This window comes from Hippoglossus hippoglossus, chromosome 16 (assembly GCF_009819705.1).
Source record: "Hippoglossus hippoglossus isolate fHipHip1 chromosome 16, fHipHip1.pri, whole genome shotgun sequence".
NCBI classification, from domain to species: Eukaryota; Metazoa; Chordata; class Actinopteri; order Pleuronectiformes; family Pleuronectidae; genus Hippoglossus; species Hippoglossus hippoglossus.
Window position 1 is genome coordinate 25,891,987 of NC_047166.1, and position 17,996 is coordinate 25,909,982.

Consider the following 17,996-nt stretch of genomic DNA (forward strand, 5'->3'; position numbering starts at 1 on the left):
AATCTTTGCTACAAATGGTGTCTGTGTGGTCTGACATTCTCGCCAAATCGTCCAGTCTGTCCATTTTGATGATTATAAGGTTCAATCTGTCATTATGTCAGGTAGTCTCCCACATTAAAAAAATCGGTGAAGAGTTGAAAATCCTTTAAAGCGCAGCAGCCATTAGTAGCATGAGCACTAGGCATTATATCAGGGTTATAGAATACAGCCGATGTGTAGACCCAGGTTTTTGAGTTAACAAACAGTACTTCACAAAGGAAAAAGATGCTTAGTATAGCACAAGCTCACACATATATGGCGTGAAGGATTAACCACCCATTTATACAATGGAGTGTTATCCACTCTCTGAAGTACTTCTTCTCTTAATTCTGTCACTTTGTGTTTAAAACATTTAATTGTACCTTTAATAATGATTGTGAGATCTGATATCTTTCAGCTGAAGTTGTTCCTCAGAGTAGACAGACTGTCCTCCATGTAACTCACTGTTCTGTCATTTACTATCAAGGCCCAGCGGATCCTAAGAGCCTCCTGTGGTTATATAGGCCATTTCCACATGGCCTAACCTGTAAAGCCTAAGTTTGTTTGGCCTTCCACTTCCTCTCTATTAGAACCTGTTCGGTTGGAACCAGATAAACCATCTTCAGAAAGACTCAAGGGAGAAATGCTTCTCAAGACAGATTATACACTCCCACTTCAGGAAGAGAAGAAGAGCAGGAAGCAAGGGATGCTTTTTGGGGGTATTAAGACTGAAAGATTCAAAACAGGGTCCACATATGTGCGTGGATTCTGAACACTATCTGATGGTGCGGGACAGCGATGTCTGAGCAGAACTTGCCACAAAAAAAATGGAACAAACCCTTACTCAGAACTCTGTGATCTGATGCCAGGCAGGGATGAGAGTGAAGAAATAGACAAAGACAAAAAAATCTTTTGGCATCTAACAATTTAAACAAAGTACTCTTTAAATGGATATGTTTCAGAATTTTTAATGTTTCAAGATTTTTCGTTCTTCTGTTCTTGTAGTGTTTATTTACTCCTGACAGCATATGTTGGCTTCCTGATCCAGAGTCCAGATTGAATTAATGCTAAAGTGATTGTAGATCAAAGTGTAATAAGATCCTTGTTCATCTAGAGGCCTAAGAAGAAGGGATCAAGGCCTAAGTCTCAGGATAAGCAATGGTCACCTACCAAATAACAGGCTGTCACTCAAGAACCATTGGCACGCTCACTCTTTGAGGCCTTGAGCGCTTTACTGGAGCCTGTGTTTGTCAGTGTGTATACTGTGACTTATACATCTGAAGAGCACTACCCTATCATGCTACATGATATACTGATTCCTATATTATTTCCAGCCAACCTCTGTCCTCTGATGGCTGTGTGTTTTCAGATCTTTCCCTCTCGTGTCAGAATGATTGAGCCAGATAACAGACATTTTCTCTACATACTAAGGATTAAGCGATGAAAGGCTGCAATCAGTACAATTCTTGATAAGTACAAACAACACACGTGATCTTTGCTTTGTCTCGGATTCAGTGCCAAACAGCAATATCCTCACCATATTGAAGGGGAGTTTTCCGTCACTTCAGATTTTTGATGCATTTTATGATGATTTCACTCTGGGCAAACATAAAAGGTATTGTAAAGAATGCTGCAGCCAGCTCGTTGCACTGAAGTTATTCAACCCCCAGCAGTAGTACAGTGAGATATAACCTTATACCTTAAGCCCTTAAGCAGTGTTGAATTCATTGCTTTCTTATCTGCCATCCTTCAGAGGAAGTGGTAAGCACAGTGCCAAGTATCAGGGAGGCTATTAGACTGGATGAGGGCTCTTACTTTCTGATTATCTCTTTTTCTTTAAACAACTGATGACTACAGTTGCAAGGAGGAACTGTGTGTGTGTGTGCGTGTGTCTGTGCGTGTGTGCGTTCATGCATGCGTGCGCCTGTGTACATTTCTATGTGTGCCATTTGAGCATGTTTTCACAGAGAAAGCCCAGCATATGCAGCCTCATAAGGAGTTGATTGGCTTCAGTCTTATTTTTAACGGGGATTTCCTGGATAAAATTGAAAAGTGTTTCCGCTGTTTTTGAAGTATATTAATAGTGTGCTGCAAGTGATACACCATACCCCTGAATGCACACAGAAACACACTCACTCTGTCCCACAGTGGTTTTTCCTGTATGAGTGTGTCATTGGAGGCAGTGTGTAACTGAAGTGCAGTCCCAGGCTGCTGACAGTTAACTCCATTTGTTATGTTAATAGATCTAGTTTCACTTTGACAGGACATGATGTCATTGGACCAAAGGAATGAAGAATCATGACTCTTTGACACCCCTTTCCCCACTGAAACCTCTATAACAACATACTATATATGGACACACCTGCGGATCTTGAACTTGTAACCAACAGTCAGCTTTGACTCGAATCCAGATCTTTATTATAATCCCCAATCCATAATATGTCTCAGCTTCAGATATCTTTCCCCTAATCAAAAGCGGAAGTGAAACCCACAAAATTGTAAAAACATAGGTCACACATTTCACACATTCACTAAAGTGCTACGCAACCCTATGTTTTTTTCTTTCATGCCTGATTCATTTCCAAAGGCCATTTATCTGTCATCCTTTGCTGCAGTTGTATTCCACATTAGCCCAAACCCCACAGAGGGTTTAAGTTGTGTAATAGTTATTCCACACTACAATTATTTTAATAACTTTCAGATACGATTTGTGCCCATTTCTATTTTTAAATTTCAACTCAGAATGTGACTATTCTTGGAAAAGCTGCCTTTCCATGGGTCTACCCCATCAAAAAAACATTTTCACTCTCCTTTTATGGATAAAGATATCATTTAATTAGTTGAGCCATGTGGGTATAACATTCAGCAAATGTGGCCGTTTGCTTCCCAAGAACATCAAAGAACAAACCAAGTTTTAGGTCAACCTTGCATCGGCTACCTGTCATTTTCATGCCCTGTGCATGGATTCTCTGTCACGCATACACAGAAAAATATACACAAACCTGGTATGTCCAGCAGCCTGCAGTAGGGGGACAGTGTCACAAAGGCTAACTGCTTCCAGGGTTGTGTTTATTGGCCTGTTACAGGGCTGTTAAACACAACTTTGTGGAATACCAAACACAGTCCCTTACAACCTGAATATTTACACCTGAAGTTGTGACATTAAATGCACATATACTCTCACTTTCCCCCTTTGACCTCCGAGTACAGGGGACTTTTTTTGTTGTGTGTGCAACAATGCCATACCTGTAATACAAACACTAGAATCTCCTCTCCTATCGCCAGTCTTGGAGAGTTGGACTCCAAATGCCAGGCTGATGCAGTGAGAGGGACTACAGGACAAAAGCCTGGGAGAGTAGAGGGATGGAGGGTTAGAGGGGCAGAGTTGTTCTCAGAGAAGAGATGGTGTTAGTTGGTTTGGCAGCAGTCACAGCAATGATGCATATTGGGCAGTCTGGCCTCAGACTATTTCTCTGTTTGAAAGTGCCAGCACTTTTCGGTAGTGCCAGTGCTCCTCAGCCTGTCCTTTGTTACCCCCTTTGTTTGGATTCTGTATGTCTGCTCCCTGTGTGTTTTTGTGTTTGTGTTTGTGTTTGTGTGTGTGTGTGTGTGTGTGTGTGTGTTTGTGTGTGTGCCACAATTTAAGCATTGGACCACAGAAGGGAAGCCTTGGATAAGTCTGTGAGGTTGACCTGCTGTTAGTGGTAGCCCAGAGAAAAAGGGTGGAGGATAGCCAGTCGGGTTTCACGAGTTTCTGATTTTATTTTCTTAAAAATGTGAAACAACCAGAGAACCCAGGATGGACATTTACAAATGGCTCTCAGTATGTTTGACTGGTAGACTGATTAATTTAAGATTTATTATAGCTTTTTTCTTCACTGTTTTATATAATGGCTTTAAATTACCTGCAATTTGCTTTGACTCTGAAAGCAGAGTGTTTCCACAGGAAAGACAACACGTCAATGAGCATGAATTCATTTGGATGGCAGTCATATTGAACTTTCCTGTTTTCTCAGTCTCATGCAGTGTTCACTAGGATCAGCCTTCCATTGTCCTTATGTAATAAAATAGCTTTTCTGGGTGTAGCAAAGGAAACTAATTCCATACACCAGATTGGGGTGCTTAGACTCTCTCAGTACCACCTCAATTGAGGTTCTCTTTTAGTTTTTTTCTCTCTCTTAGCAGGATAACTCATCCACTCACACAAAGCTATGCCATTGCTCATGGAACAAGGGATTCTAACTGGATTATTTTTTATGATTTCCCAATATAGTGACAGAGGGCATGTTTTTGAACATTTTCTCATGAACTATTGTCCTAATTCAAAAAATATCTGGCACATTTATGCAATGATTGTCTGTCACAGTGTGTGTTTTGTCCAGATCCAGATGCAGATTAAATATTCCAAAACATTTTCTATTATTAAAAAAACAAATTAAGACAATTGTGCAGTCTTGGCAGTGCTTTTGGGTTCTCACTATATTCTGATCATAATTGTTTACCATGTTTGTCTTGGATACAACATCTGCCAATAACTGTGTTGCTTCCTGGAGTAGGTGTAGATGTATTTCAATAAGTTGTGTGTTCATGGACTATCGACCACACAGACTTTAACATGATTTAGTCCAGACCCTGGGAACATATTTAATGAGCAATACAGTTATCCTCTGTTTGGTGTAGCACAGTGGTCGCAGACCCGTCGATCTACCGGTCGATCTCTAAAACCTTCACTGTCTATCCCCGTAACTCTCTGGACTCACTGGCTGCAGTTGCTCTGCAGATCAGCTGTGTGTCAGTTGTCTGTTGTTCACAAGCGCCGTGTGTCCGCTACTGGCGGCCGAGCTGCAGGTTTATCTACTGCATTTCCTTCAGTACAAGTCGGATTATGTACTAAACATAATGTCAGTACTCTACGATATGAAGACAGCATCTTCCGGTCTGTCGATAACAATCAAAGCCCCGTTAGAACAAATGAATGGATTCAGAAAGTGAAACGCTGGAGTGCTTTTACTTTGAAATGGGTTCAGGAAGTGTTGGAAATACATTTGTGACATAGACAGATAAACATTGTGGTTCACAGCAGAATAAACAGAGAAAATCATCCTACACCTGAGTTGCAATGTTTATCTGTTGAATTTATGTCACAAACAAATGTTTGCAACACTTTCTGTATGCGTTTCAAAATAAAAGCACTCCAGCGTTTCTGTTGACGGAATCCATTATTTTGCTTAAAAAGTGGTTTTGTTGTGAAATATTTGCAGGAACGGAAGATGCACGGCTTCATACTGTATAGTACCAGTATTTATTTGAGTACACAGGACTAATTTTATACAAGGAAATGTCATATTTGTGGCCGTATTCAAGATCAAAGCCTATGTAAAAACATTGTCCTGCAGTAGCAGCTCACTGCAGAACTTATTGTTGAACCGAGATGCTAAATATTGTGCATTGAACAGATGCTGTAGATATTAATTGATATTAATGTGAATATTGTGCATTGAATGAAGTTGCACAACTGCCTTTCTTTGTGTATATTAATGTTCATACATTTAGCCTTTACAGAAATTGCAAAAAATAATAAATGTGACCCTCCCAAGTGTTTTTTTTTTGGAAGATATCAGAGTGGTAGATCTCGGCTTACGTTTGGAATTAAAAAGTGATCTTGGGCTCGAAAAGGTTGGTGACCACTGGTGTAGCATTATTTACCTTGTGCTTCTGTGCCATCATCCTTATTTTATCATCTGTTTTGGAATCAGATATCCATTCATGGCTGCAACCTTTGGTCCCCTGTGTGTGAGATTCCCAATTCACTATTGTCCCATCTGCCTTTTGACCCAAACGTCCTCATGCAAGAGAAAATCAAGAATTTGCTTTATTCTCCAATTTCGACCTCAGCTACCAAAGAATACTTTTCTATCACCCAGAGTTGGCACCAACATGTCTTTTTATTTTCCATTACATACTTAGGCCCTTTGAATCATTCAGAGCCCTTTTGCCATTGTGTAAACATCTTGAAACAGTGGTCGCTGTGCCCAGTGAATGCCATTCAGTTTTTTCAACTCTTCCCTCTGTTGTCATCAGTAAGATGTTATCTGATTATTGTTAGTATTTTACTGTGTGATGTGGCAACTCTGTAGCTACCATACACTTGACATCATCTTTGGTTTTGTGTTGCCATGGAGAATATCAGTAAAGCATTATAAAGCCATATGCAAACTCCATTAAGGGGTATTAGTTTTTATTGTACACACTAACTACAGCAATTGTGCTATTAACCTATGTTTTAGGTTTCCATTTAATCTGCCTTGCTATTAACTAGACCTTTCCAAATGTAAATTTATTTTAAATTTTCCTAAATACAAATCCCACAATTGCCAATATAAAGTTTAAAGTAAAATTATATACGTGAAGACACTGACATCTGTATCTTCTTAAATGCAGACTGACCAGCTTTCTTTGGTATTTAAACATGGGTAACTTTCATCTGTGAACATTCATTTTAGTGTTTTAGTCTGACTCTTTTGATATATGATGACAGATTTAGTCAACCCTCAAACACTGTAGGGGAACTATAATAATTTAGTTAACAGTAGTTGTTCATTTAGCCTACTGTTGGTTTTTTGGTAGTAACACTGCTCTGAAATGACCAATTTGAAACAGCTAGTGTTTAAAAATTAGATTAAGTATTCATTATGATTGAGCTTAGTACATAAATCTTTATCTCTGACAGGAACAAGGCTAAGCTTTTACCAACTGTATGTACAGAGACGTAAATCTTCATGCATATCTTTGAAATAAATTTGTGATTGGTTCTGTTCTGTTTAATGGTAAAGGATCAGCACTTTTCTAGTCTCGATGAACACTCAAAGCACTTTACAGTACAGTTTTTGCAATTAACACATTCATACAGCGCATCTATGTGCAGCACTTTCTTTATCCCACAATACTAACACATTGCCAGCACAGTCATTCGGTACATTTTGGGGTTCAGTATCTTTCCCAAAGACACTCAGGCACGTGGAATGGGGGAGACTGAGATCGAACTGCCAACCTTCTGGTCAGTGGACGACCCGCTAATCTTGTGCCACATCTGCCCACACTACTGTACCGACGCACCCATTTACTAAGGATCTGTTATGTGAAATAATGTGCATGACTAACACAAGATGTCCAGCAGGAGAGCATTAGCCTCAGGCAGTGAGCTAAAGGTGCAGACCAGAGTCACAGTGTTAAACCCAGCGGTTTCCGTGTGTCTGCCTGCTTTACAGCTTAACCCTTCTAAGATCTGCAGCAGACCAGGCAGTGTCAATGGATTTTCATCCTGCGTGCCAGCACTTAAAAAGGCGAAAGCCTTATATGTCAGTGTGCAAAAGTGTTCAGATTTCAAACACCCTTTGAAGAATAATCAAAAGAGGAAACAGTATGAGATGAATGTGTAACCATATCGTTCACTCTTTTCATTCTTCCTCTCTTTCACAGTCTTTTTCTCTGTCTCTGCCGTTCTCTCTCGACTCTAATGAAAGCTGGTAGAACTGGGCTCCATATAAAGACCTCAGTCTGTCAGAGGTGCTTCAACAGAACAGGAGGCTGCACAACTGTATATGAACATTTCAATGGAGTGACGCAGAGTATCTGTCCGCACCTGCTGTCTGCCTGGACCTTGTACTCGTCTCATTTCTGTTAACTGGTCTTTTAAATCAGTGAAGCACTAGTGTAATGGAAAAAGACTCCAAAAAAACAGCAAGGCTCCAACAGATTTAACACTGCTCATACACCTACTAACCACCAGCTACTGGTTACTGACCTGATGTCTTGTAAACTTTGCCTTTTTTGAACAGAAATATGTGATGTAATGCAGCTGGAATGGGTCTCAATTCCTGTAAAAAAGACCTCTAAATTATTTAGGTTAAAGATTTAACAGTCAGAATTCTGCGAAGTTGTAAAAGGTGCTCTGTAACCTAGATATGGAATTTCACATTTAGTTTAAATGGGCATTCAAAGTGTCAAATTCTACTTTAAAAGGTTTTTGAAGACAATTCCATCCTCTCTAAAACAGCATTAAAACTAATATATATATTAGTATATACAGTAATGGTCTTTTAATAATATCAAATTAAGTAATAATTTATCATAGGCATCAAGCAGAACAACATGCATTACTAAATGTGGGATGAACTATTTCCATTTTCAAATTAAGGAAAGGTTTATCATGTTTAGTCTTTTCCAGCAACACCCACTGTGCACATGTTCTGTCTTAGCTCCTTTCCCTTGCAATGCAAGTTGTCTAGTGTTGAGTCAGAGCAGTGCCCTGAGTCCCTCGGCTCACTAAAAATGATTTTGGGAGGCTGACGTAGATGGCTGGTCAATGATCAAGTGACACTGAATTGATTAAAAATGATTTCATGTTTCTCTCCTCTCTCAAGTTGGAGCTGAAGTCATGCTGTGTGTTCCTGCCTAATGACAGCCTCCCCTCCCCGAGTACCATCATCTGTGGGGACATTCCCGGCACTGTCCGGAGCTGGTACCACAACCAAGCCTCCATGCCTGGGACTCTGGTAGTCTGCCTGCCCCAAATCAGTGTCCTCAGTGCTGGTCATAAGTACATGGAACCGCTGCAGGAGCTCCCCTTCGTGGTCTCCAAGCCAATCCTGGAGGAAGGTAGGTTTTGACTCTATCTATCTATATCTCTCTGTATGTATCTAACAATAGTGATACGTTCAATGGTTAAAAATGGGAGTCTAGGGAGGTACATTTCAATGGGAGGGGAAAGTATACCTAAGTTTTATGACGAATTAATGTGCTTTTATTAATAATTGAAATTAATTGTTTCATAATTGTAATGGGCTACATAATGTAAATTCATCATCATTATGGCTTTTTCAACGCTGAACAAACCTTTGGCCCACTACTACTCATTTACCATGACAAAAGACAAACAAACTTAAGTAGAGCGACTTTGAGAAATAGATCTTGCACATGTGGTTTGCTCACCTGCTATGGTTAACATAAGCAACACTCAGATGGTTGAGCAGTGTTTTCTCTTTAGAAGAAGAAAAAAAAAGGGCCACCCTCCTTTTCAATGACTTCAGTATTGGGCATACAGATTTTAAAAACAGGGGAGAAAGAAAAACGACAGCAAAAACAGTGACATCAGCAGCCATGTCAATGTTGCCGTTGAAATTAACAACCAGAGCTTTTAGTAATTCATTCCTACACTTTGAAAAGCTCTTCATCTCTCATTTTCAATGCTCTGGATCAAAGCGCACTACCCATGGTGCATGGCCCTGCACTAACGCACAAGTTTCCCTTCTCTGAAGTGCTCCCAGGGTGGCATCTTGTCTCAAATCCAAAGTTTTACACTACAACTTCACTTTACATTGTGTTTGAGTGGGACCCTCTGTCTGCTTATTGGGTGAAGAAAGTTTTTTTTTGAGACATGATACTACTGCATAGCTCTTCAATGTTTCTATGAAACTTTTTAACCCATGTACAACAGTTGGCTTTGATTTTAAAGGTGAATGGCAATATAGATTTTCTTGTCATGGTTAGACTGAGCATTGCTGACTTTTCAAAATATCCCTTAAATTTGCTTGCATGTTTCTTTGTCTTCCTTTTAATAATGACTTGGTATATACTCTTAGCTCTCCCTTCATGTGAGGGTCATGTCATTCTCTGTCAGTTTGCAATAATCATGATCATTCTCTCACCATTGCACCCCTTTCTCCTGTTTTTTTATATATTCTCCTTTTTTTCTTGTCTCTCATGGCTTTTACCAGGTGATGCCTTCCCATGGTCAATAAGCCTCAGTCAGTTCAGCGTGTACACACTACTGGGGCAGCAGCAAAGCCTGAGCCTATTGGAGCGTATGGGCTGTACCTCCACACTGGCTGTCACATCCCATAAGCTGCAGAGCTGCTCTGAAGGAAGGCACTCATTTGTAGTCTGTCTCCATGTTGATCTGCAGCCCGTCCACGTCAAGTGCTCCAACCCCCAGGTCAGCCAGACAGTCCTGAATCTCTTCTCAGTAGTCATTAGAGTTACACATATATACAAATCATTCCCTTGTAAACTTTCCTGAAATATGAACACACGGACCCTGGCAGGCACACCCTGCTTCTGCATGATTTTCTGATATAGTTTGACTCCCATAAACAAACTGCCTCATCTTCTTACCTTGTATAATTTTCAAGAAAATGAGAGTGTAAACAAGAGAGTGTTGCCTTGTTTGTTTTGGTCAAACAGTTTGAGGTCTGAGTGAAGGAGTGTAGGGAATTGCAAGACTTATCATCATTGCATTTTTACAGTGTGTTGTTATGTTTTGGTGAGAACATGACAAATATGGACAGAATGGATACAGAACATGTGTGTCTGCCGGTTAAGTCTCGGTGTGGTTTTTCCATTGTGTTCTTACAGGGATGTAATCACATCTATGTCTACCATTACACATTAGCTGCATCAAATTTGGTTCCTGTGTAAACTTAATTGGGGAGAACTTTCGAGTGGTCACACTGTTAATTGTCTCCAACCACAGTGATGGGCCATGGGGATATTGAAAGGAATTGGTACCAGAAACAAATGAAAGGTCTGATCTAGTGGTGAACTGCCCAGGACATGAGGAGAGCAGGACTGGGGCAAAGTTTCTTTTCTTTCTCCCTCTCTGTTCCCCGTTTTCAGTGACTGTGTCTACATGGCAAAGCTGGGAAGGTTTATTGCAATTATTTGATGACTCATTATTAGCATTTGAGGCCAATTAAAATGTATCTTCTCTCTTCTCTTCTCTTCTCTTCTCTTCTCTTCTCTTCTCTTCTCTTCTCTCCTCTTCCCATCTGTTCGCCGCTCCTCTTTCTTTCCCTCCACTGTAAATTTCTGCCTGAAGGAGGGTTATGAGTGAATGCCATTTCAAGTCGTGCAGCAGCTCTTTAAGAACTGCTGCCAGTAGAATATCTTTTATTCTCACACTCTTTTTTTGCAGACACATTTGAGCGCACCCACTTACTCTGAAACTACATAGACCCTCCATCTTTTTTGCTTTCCAACACATGTTCCTTTAATTTTCATTCAGAACACCCACAGTGCACTGTCACATATTAGAACAGAGTGGGACAAACACACAAGTCAGTTAAATTCTAGTTACAGAATGTAGAAACTAAACTCCACTTATGCCAGAAATTGTGTTATCTGTTGACCAGTCATTCTTCCTATTCCCTTAAACAAGTTAAAATACAAACTTAACTTTTGATTTAATGTTAGTCTCAAAAAATTTGTCTCTAATCTAAATTCACCTCTGTGTCAATGATTCATGTGGATATCAGAAAATAGAATGGGACCAGTAGCTGCAGTTCATGACCACAGACACGCACACACAAACAGCAACAGTTTGCTTTGATATTGGACAGATGACTGTACTGCATTTCAGTGAACACACACACATCTGTACACATGTACACACAGCATTAACACACATACTCAATATGTGAAGCTTTAATATAAACTATCCTCAGATAAATGCACATTAACGCTGACAATTTGTATGATTCCCCATCTTTCATCTGTGTGTATTTATGAATGACTGCAGAAGCCTCTGTACAGCCTCTGTCTCCAGTTTTTACTACTGCAGCCTAGCAGGCCTCCTGATCTGCAGATGACAGTTATCTGGAGGACTAAGCCCACCAAATGTTCTGCTCACTTCCTCTAGTGAGGAATTGTGGCATCTGTATTGTGAGCTCATGCAAATGTGTTTGTGTGTGGCCCAACCTACCCACCAGCCTGACAGCAGTAGCTGATGTGAACCAACTGACCTTATTATACCTTCGAGAAAGCAGGGGTATAAGCAGGAAAGAGAAAGGATGGTGCGGTCAGGATCTGCTACAGGTTGGGGTGCGTCATGTGAATTTGTCTACCCCTATGGCTTACACATGACATAGTTTGGGCACATAGATGTCAACTTAGAAAAAACATTAAATTTAATTGAATAGTCTGACCACTTGGATCGGCTTGATAGTCACTGACATCTGATACAGCTATTTGAGTCAATATCCGGCATCAGCATCGAGTCCATTCCTCCATAAAACTGTCATAAAACTAAAAGATGTACTAAAACAAAGATCATTTAATGACTCCAGACTCCATTATATATCTGACCGTCACTTTTACCTCTACTCTCTTCCTCCACATCTGCGGTTCAGGGCAAAAGGCCTTGTACTTCCACAACCCAGAGTCTCAGAGAGGGTAGGAGTCATATCTGTCCTGCCTACAGTGCAGTTTGGTTGGGTATGGCCCACAGCTGTTGGCCCTGTCCCTGCACGGCTGCTAGATTGGCGTTAGCAGCTCTTCCTGGATATATTTAAAATGCCTTAGCTGTAATGTATTGTGCTGGTTTTTATTTGATTCATGCTTATTTATGGAAGGCTGCTCTGTAATGTGTGTGCTAACAGACTTGCATGTGTGTGATCGAGCAATAACAAATCAGAATGTGTTTGGAGTAGGGAAAGCTATTTTGTGTGTGTGCTCATGGTGCACCTTCACTTTTGAGGGACACACAGTAGTGGGGGTCGGGGGGTTTCTTGGCTTCAGAATCAAAGCGTTTGATATCGAAAAATGTGCTCACTGAGAAAGAGTGACGCATTTCTACCTTTCTTTCCCTGCCTCTGTTCTTTAACAAACATTGTGTGAATGCATGAATAACTGAAGGCATCACATCACATTCCCCTGCCTTCCCTCATGTTTTCCACTCTTGTTTTTGGCTTTGTTGTTCTTTAAAGCCAAGGCCTCTTTTCATGTGTACACATGATAAATAGTTGAGAACACTTGACACTGAGCCTTCAGTTTTTCCTAACTGTGGTGAGTTTTTCAGGGGGAATTGATGACACAACTTAACTTTCCTCTGTGGGTGTTTCTTTGGAAGTTGTTGTTATGGATAACAAATTTGTACAGTGAAGCACATGTATGAGCATGCTGGGCCTTTGAAATAATTGACCATCGAATGGAAACATGAACACAGGTTTTACGTTATTTTGGTGAAATTCGGTCTCTCCAAATGACAAGTACAAAGTCTATAATAGTGTTGGAGAGTGAAAGAAGTGGGAATGGATAGTGGTCCATTTATGGCAAATAGTTCCTCCTTCTTGCTCTCCTCTCTCAACTTTAACTAGGTTTAGTGTCACATAACGATATAGCTGCCAAGCAAAATCATGCTAATGGCCTCAGAAGTCAGAACTACATGAGAACTCCCAAGTGCAGCTGTTTGAGTCAGACCTTGGCAAAAAAATACATTTGGATCTGCTTTCAAATATAAAGACTACTTCTGGTGTGTTAGGTTTATCTTTTAAGGCACTCAGTTGGCACAGTGAACTTCATGTGTCAAAATAATATTCTGTTATGTCTGTTTTTATGCATAGATATGTGTATGATTAGAAATAGTAGCTTGCCTTACATTAGAATCCTGTATTATAGTTTTTCTTGCCTTACACTACATTAGACTACATTTGATCACAATCAATGTGAAGTACATAATTCCTTCAAGATACTGCTGTATATATATATCTCTGTGACTTAAAGTTCTCGCTCTCTGTATGGAGCTTTTTTCCTATCTTTGGTCAAGAGCCTGCTCTTTCAGTTTGAGAGCTAACTTGTTGAATTTATGTTGTTTTCCCTCTATTTCTGTCACTCTTCAGGTTCAACTCTTGTATGAGCTCTTCCTGAGCTGGAGCTCTACGTGGGCCCGTCTTCATAGGCATGGCATCTTGCGTCAGACCTCCAGCATCCCAGAACCCCCTTCTGGTGCTGCACCATCCTCCCCAATTCGCAGCAGTGCTGGCACTGCCCTGCCTGACACCAGCACCTGCAGCCCCTCTGCAGATTTTGGCTCCCCCACTGAGGTTTGTTTTCTTCCTAAACCTACAAGTTTCACATATGTACATCTAAGTTGCAGACTCTTCTCATGAAAAAAACTTGCACCACCATCAAAGCATGACTTTCTGTCTCATTGTCAGTCTATTTTTTGGGTCGCTCCTTTGTTGTGCTACTTGACTATATAGCTACGATGACTTCACCCATCTATCAGTCAATTTTTCGTCTAATGTGCTGTGAGTCATACAGTAACACATGCTATGTCAGCCTTTGTTGTATACATAATTCTGCTGCTGATTTATGGTTTTTGGTTGTAGTTTTTATTGTTATGAGTAGCTGAGTCAGCGCTAACACGTGAATTTGTGTTTGGTATTTTGTTTGGGAAGGATTTTCAAGGCTGGAAAAATCTCCTCAGTGCTTATGTTTCTTTTAGTTTTTCTTACCCAGAGCAGATACCCCAGATACGCTGTGAGCTCTGTTTGATTCATGTAAGCTGGGGCTTGATTGAGAATAAACCTTCCCCATACTTTGGGAAAGAACAATAATGTGTATTTACATTTTTCAGCCATGTAAATTATAAAAACCCAGAGTATGAAGTATAGCTGTATATGTAGACATGTTCAAAGCCAATGGAAAAATTATAGTCAACGTTTTTAGGGGCAACAACAAAAGTTGAGTGTTACCTTTTCCTCTTGTCCTTAGGTAATAATGCTTACCCCAGACTTATGTAATATGGCAGGTGTTTTTTCTTCTGTCTAGTTAGTACCCTACAGTAGCAGCAACAGTGACAACTGGGGGTCCATGGCCTTTGGGTCGTAGCGCCCAGCCTTCTGTAATATGTGTATGTTTGTGTGAAGTAGGAATATAGAATGCATAAAAATATGATGTTGATAAGTGTTTATTTTCTCAAGTGTGTCAACTAGCCCAGGGTGTCATTTGCAGGGCCCTGTCTGCAGTGTGAGGCCCATTGCATCATAGTACAACCATCACACTGCCCTCAAAGGCAATAAAGTGTGGATATTTTAGTTCAGTGTTTAATGTGTCAGTGTGCATGTGTCAACATTTGTTTCTGAGTGATCAACATGAATGTGTTGTCATATGCATAATTTGTAAACCCAGCGAATTTGCAACAGTTCAGTACTGCAGTAAAGGCCCTGTGGTGTAGTGCGTCTCTAACAATGCCAGTGACCCCTTTCCACTTGTCATTGTTTAACTAAGTACAAACACTAGTAGAAGTGTTTAGTCCTCTGGGAGGCTGAGTGATTGAACAAGAATGTAGGAGCTGCTTGATAAATCTCAGCAGTAGTAGTCTCTCCAACAATGTTCCCCCACCCCCTGTCCCGCTCAGTTACGATAACCCCCTCAAAACATTTCTTTCCTCCTCTCCTATTTTATCAAACCAATATTCTATTACACTTTCATATACATTTGTTTGCAAGTTGATGCAGCAAACTGTTTATTCTCTCTTTTTTCTTCTCGTCTGTCTCTTGTCCCTTTCATGCCACTCTATTCATCGTAGCTTTAATTTCTATTTCATCTCATATTTATCCAATGCTGACAGCATTCTCTCATAAACCTTAGTCTGCCTTTGTCAACAAAATCTGAACTTGAGCATAGCCTGAAAAAATTATTTCCTGACTAAAGTATAAAAAACCCAACAAAGGCTCCTCTGAAAGTACTAATCATTCAAAAATAATAACCAACTGTTATTATGACACTCAGCAGTAGTTAATGACATGATTGACCAACATGACTTCGATAAACAGGTCTCTGCAGATTTTTTCACCTCTCTCATTTTGTCATTTCCTTTTTTAATTTTTTCTTTCTCCACAGTCTTCATTTACACTCTCCAAACTTTTACCATACTTTTAGTTTCCTCCAAACTATCTTTCCACTCTTCTTTGTTAATCTGCCTTTTCTTCCATCTTTCTTTGACACTTCCCAGCCTGCTGTTGTCTTCCAATGTTTGGGTCTCTCTGATGAGCAAAGACAAACTCCACAGAGAAAATAAACCCGGATCGTCAGCCCGTTTACAGCGCAGAGGCCCAGGAATTAAATTGTATACTTTACAACTTGGCTTGTAGAGGTGTGGGAAAATAGCTCCCTCTTACACTGTGTGTGTGGGTCTCTGTGTGTGTTTGGGGCCCCAATTTGGCAGCTTAAGAACGTGCCAGAGTCCACCTACACCACATCATCACATCTGTTCCTCAAGGCCTCACCTTGATGGGGGTGCTAACTATGTAACTTTTGCTAAGCTGTGACAACAGCATCCTGTGCAGCCACAACAGGTTCTTACGCGATGCTGTAACGTTTAACAGTCAGCTCACAGAGAAAACATAGCAATCACATATACAACAAACAAATTATCATCTCAGCTCAAAGCAGCAATCACACTTTCCACCCATGTCAAGTCTGTATATGACAAATCAAATTACTGTGACCAAACGGGTGGTTGGTAGTAGCTAGTGGACAACTGGGAGCTGGCCAACAGTTATTGATTTAACCCAATATGTGATATATTTGAACATTACGATCCACATCCTGTCCAGACACCTCTAGTACGCTTAGCTCTGTTTCTCATGATTCAAGAGGGAAAGGCTCCTTAATTCAGGGTTTAAAAAATGTTTTTTTTTCTGTGGTAAAATCAGCTCACAGTATATGAGACTGAGAGTAAAGTGACAGCAGCAGTTCTGGCTGGAAATTAGGAGCAGTCACATGTTCGATGCTCCAATGTAACCACGCTACAGTACACTGTGGGCTTCCCACTCGTCAGCGGCTGGCTCCTGTTTCCACACTTGACATTACATAGCCTAATCCGACCAAGTGGCCAGAATTCTAAACTAAATAGTCCTAACCACACACATGCACACATACACACATGCAGTGATATATTTTGACTCCAACTCAGGAACAATTAGTCCTCAAATGGCAGTTGACACTAAAATATCTCTTATTGAGACGGACTGAACACCATTAGTACTTGGCTCATATTACTCACTGCCAGTCACAGTTATTATACACACACACACACACACACACACACACACACACACACACACACACACACACACACACACACACACACACACACACACACACACACACACACCTTGACTGTTTGCTTCCATGGAAACGATGGAAACGTACGATTACACAGCAAGGCATATAATTGAAATGACTGCTGTCTCTGGAGTTATAAAGTGATTCAGCATTGTTATTCTTATCGTTTGTCTGTACAGAATTTAAGTTAGATCATTTTGAGGAGTTGTGAATACTAGTGCAGTCTGTGTTGTAAACATGCCTGTTTGGAATGGGCTGTTTGCTTGGTCGGTGGCAGCTTCTTTTCCTGAGCAACAGCAAGTAAAGACCAGCTGCGGGACTCAGTCTACAGAACCCTGGAACTGCACAGCGGCTAAGGAACAAAAGGCTGGAGAATCAGTTGTCTTCCTTGTTGTTGTGAACGCGCTGTTGTCGTCATCACTTACGTTGATGAGTCCCAGCCGCTGCTGCTACACAGGGCTGGTCGCCTGTTTATTCAAAGTTTATTAATATTGAATGTGTCGTGTGTGCACTTCCCTGTGCCCTTAACAATGCACAACGTGTGAAGCCGATAAGATGAATGGTTCTCAAGACATGCATTCCACATACACATGGGATTATAAATAGATGTATATTTAGATATATATGAATATTGTATATTTTTATGTTCTGAATTTGGGTATAGCTGTTTGAAATAGGGTAGCACTCTTTCAATGTCCTCCAGTCAAAGTTGATGCTTGTATTTATGGTGCATTCCTTATCTTTTTTTTAAATTTTTTGCTCACAGATTTAAAATCTCAAATATTAAAGAAAATGTTTAAACTGATATGACAAAACCTTTCTGACTTTTCTTTTGGAGCTAGTGCATGGAGCATATACACTAGTGTCTGGTTTGTCTGTAAAGTTGAATCTATTTTAGAATTGACATAATCAGTAATTTACTTCTAGTATTGTCGTTGTTATTGAGCTCCGCTGTCAGCCACCCTTAACTACACAAATGAATGAATCTCTCTTCCCCCCCCCCCCCCCCCAAAATAAAACACTTATGGAAAGAGGACATAATTTCCTCATCTGGATCCTCTTTAAAACAC

General features: G+C 40.4%; 1 protein-coding gene across 1 annotated transcript in view; it reads left to right on the forward strand.

Annotated features, from left to right (window-relative positions):
- LOC117776523 (vacuolar protein sorting-associated protein 13B-like) overlaps nucleotides 1–17,996 on the forward strand; it is a 312,145-nt gene that overhangs the window by 145,872 nt on the left and 148,277 nt on the right. The window contains 3 exon segments of the mRNA XM_034610493.1: nucleotides 8,442–8,676; nucleotides 9,795–10,012; nucleotides 13,692–13,895. Coding sequence (XP_034466384.1) covers nucleotides 8,442–8,676; nucleotides 9,795–10,012; nucleotides 13,692–13,895 — 657 coding nt within the window.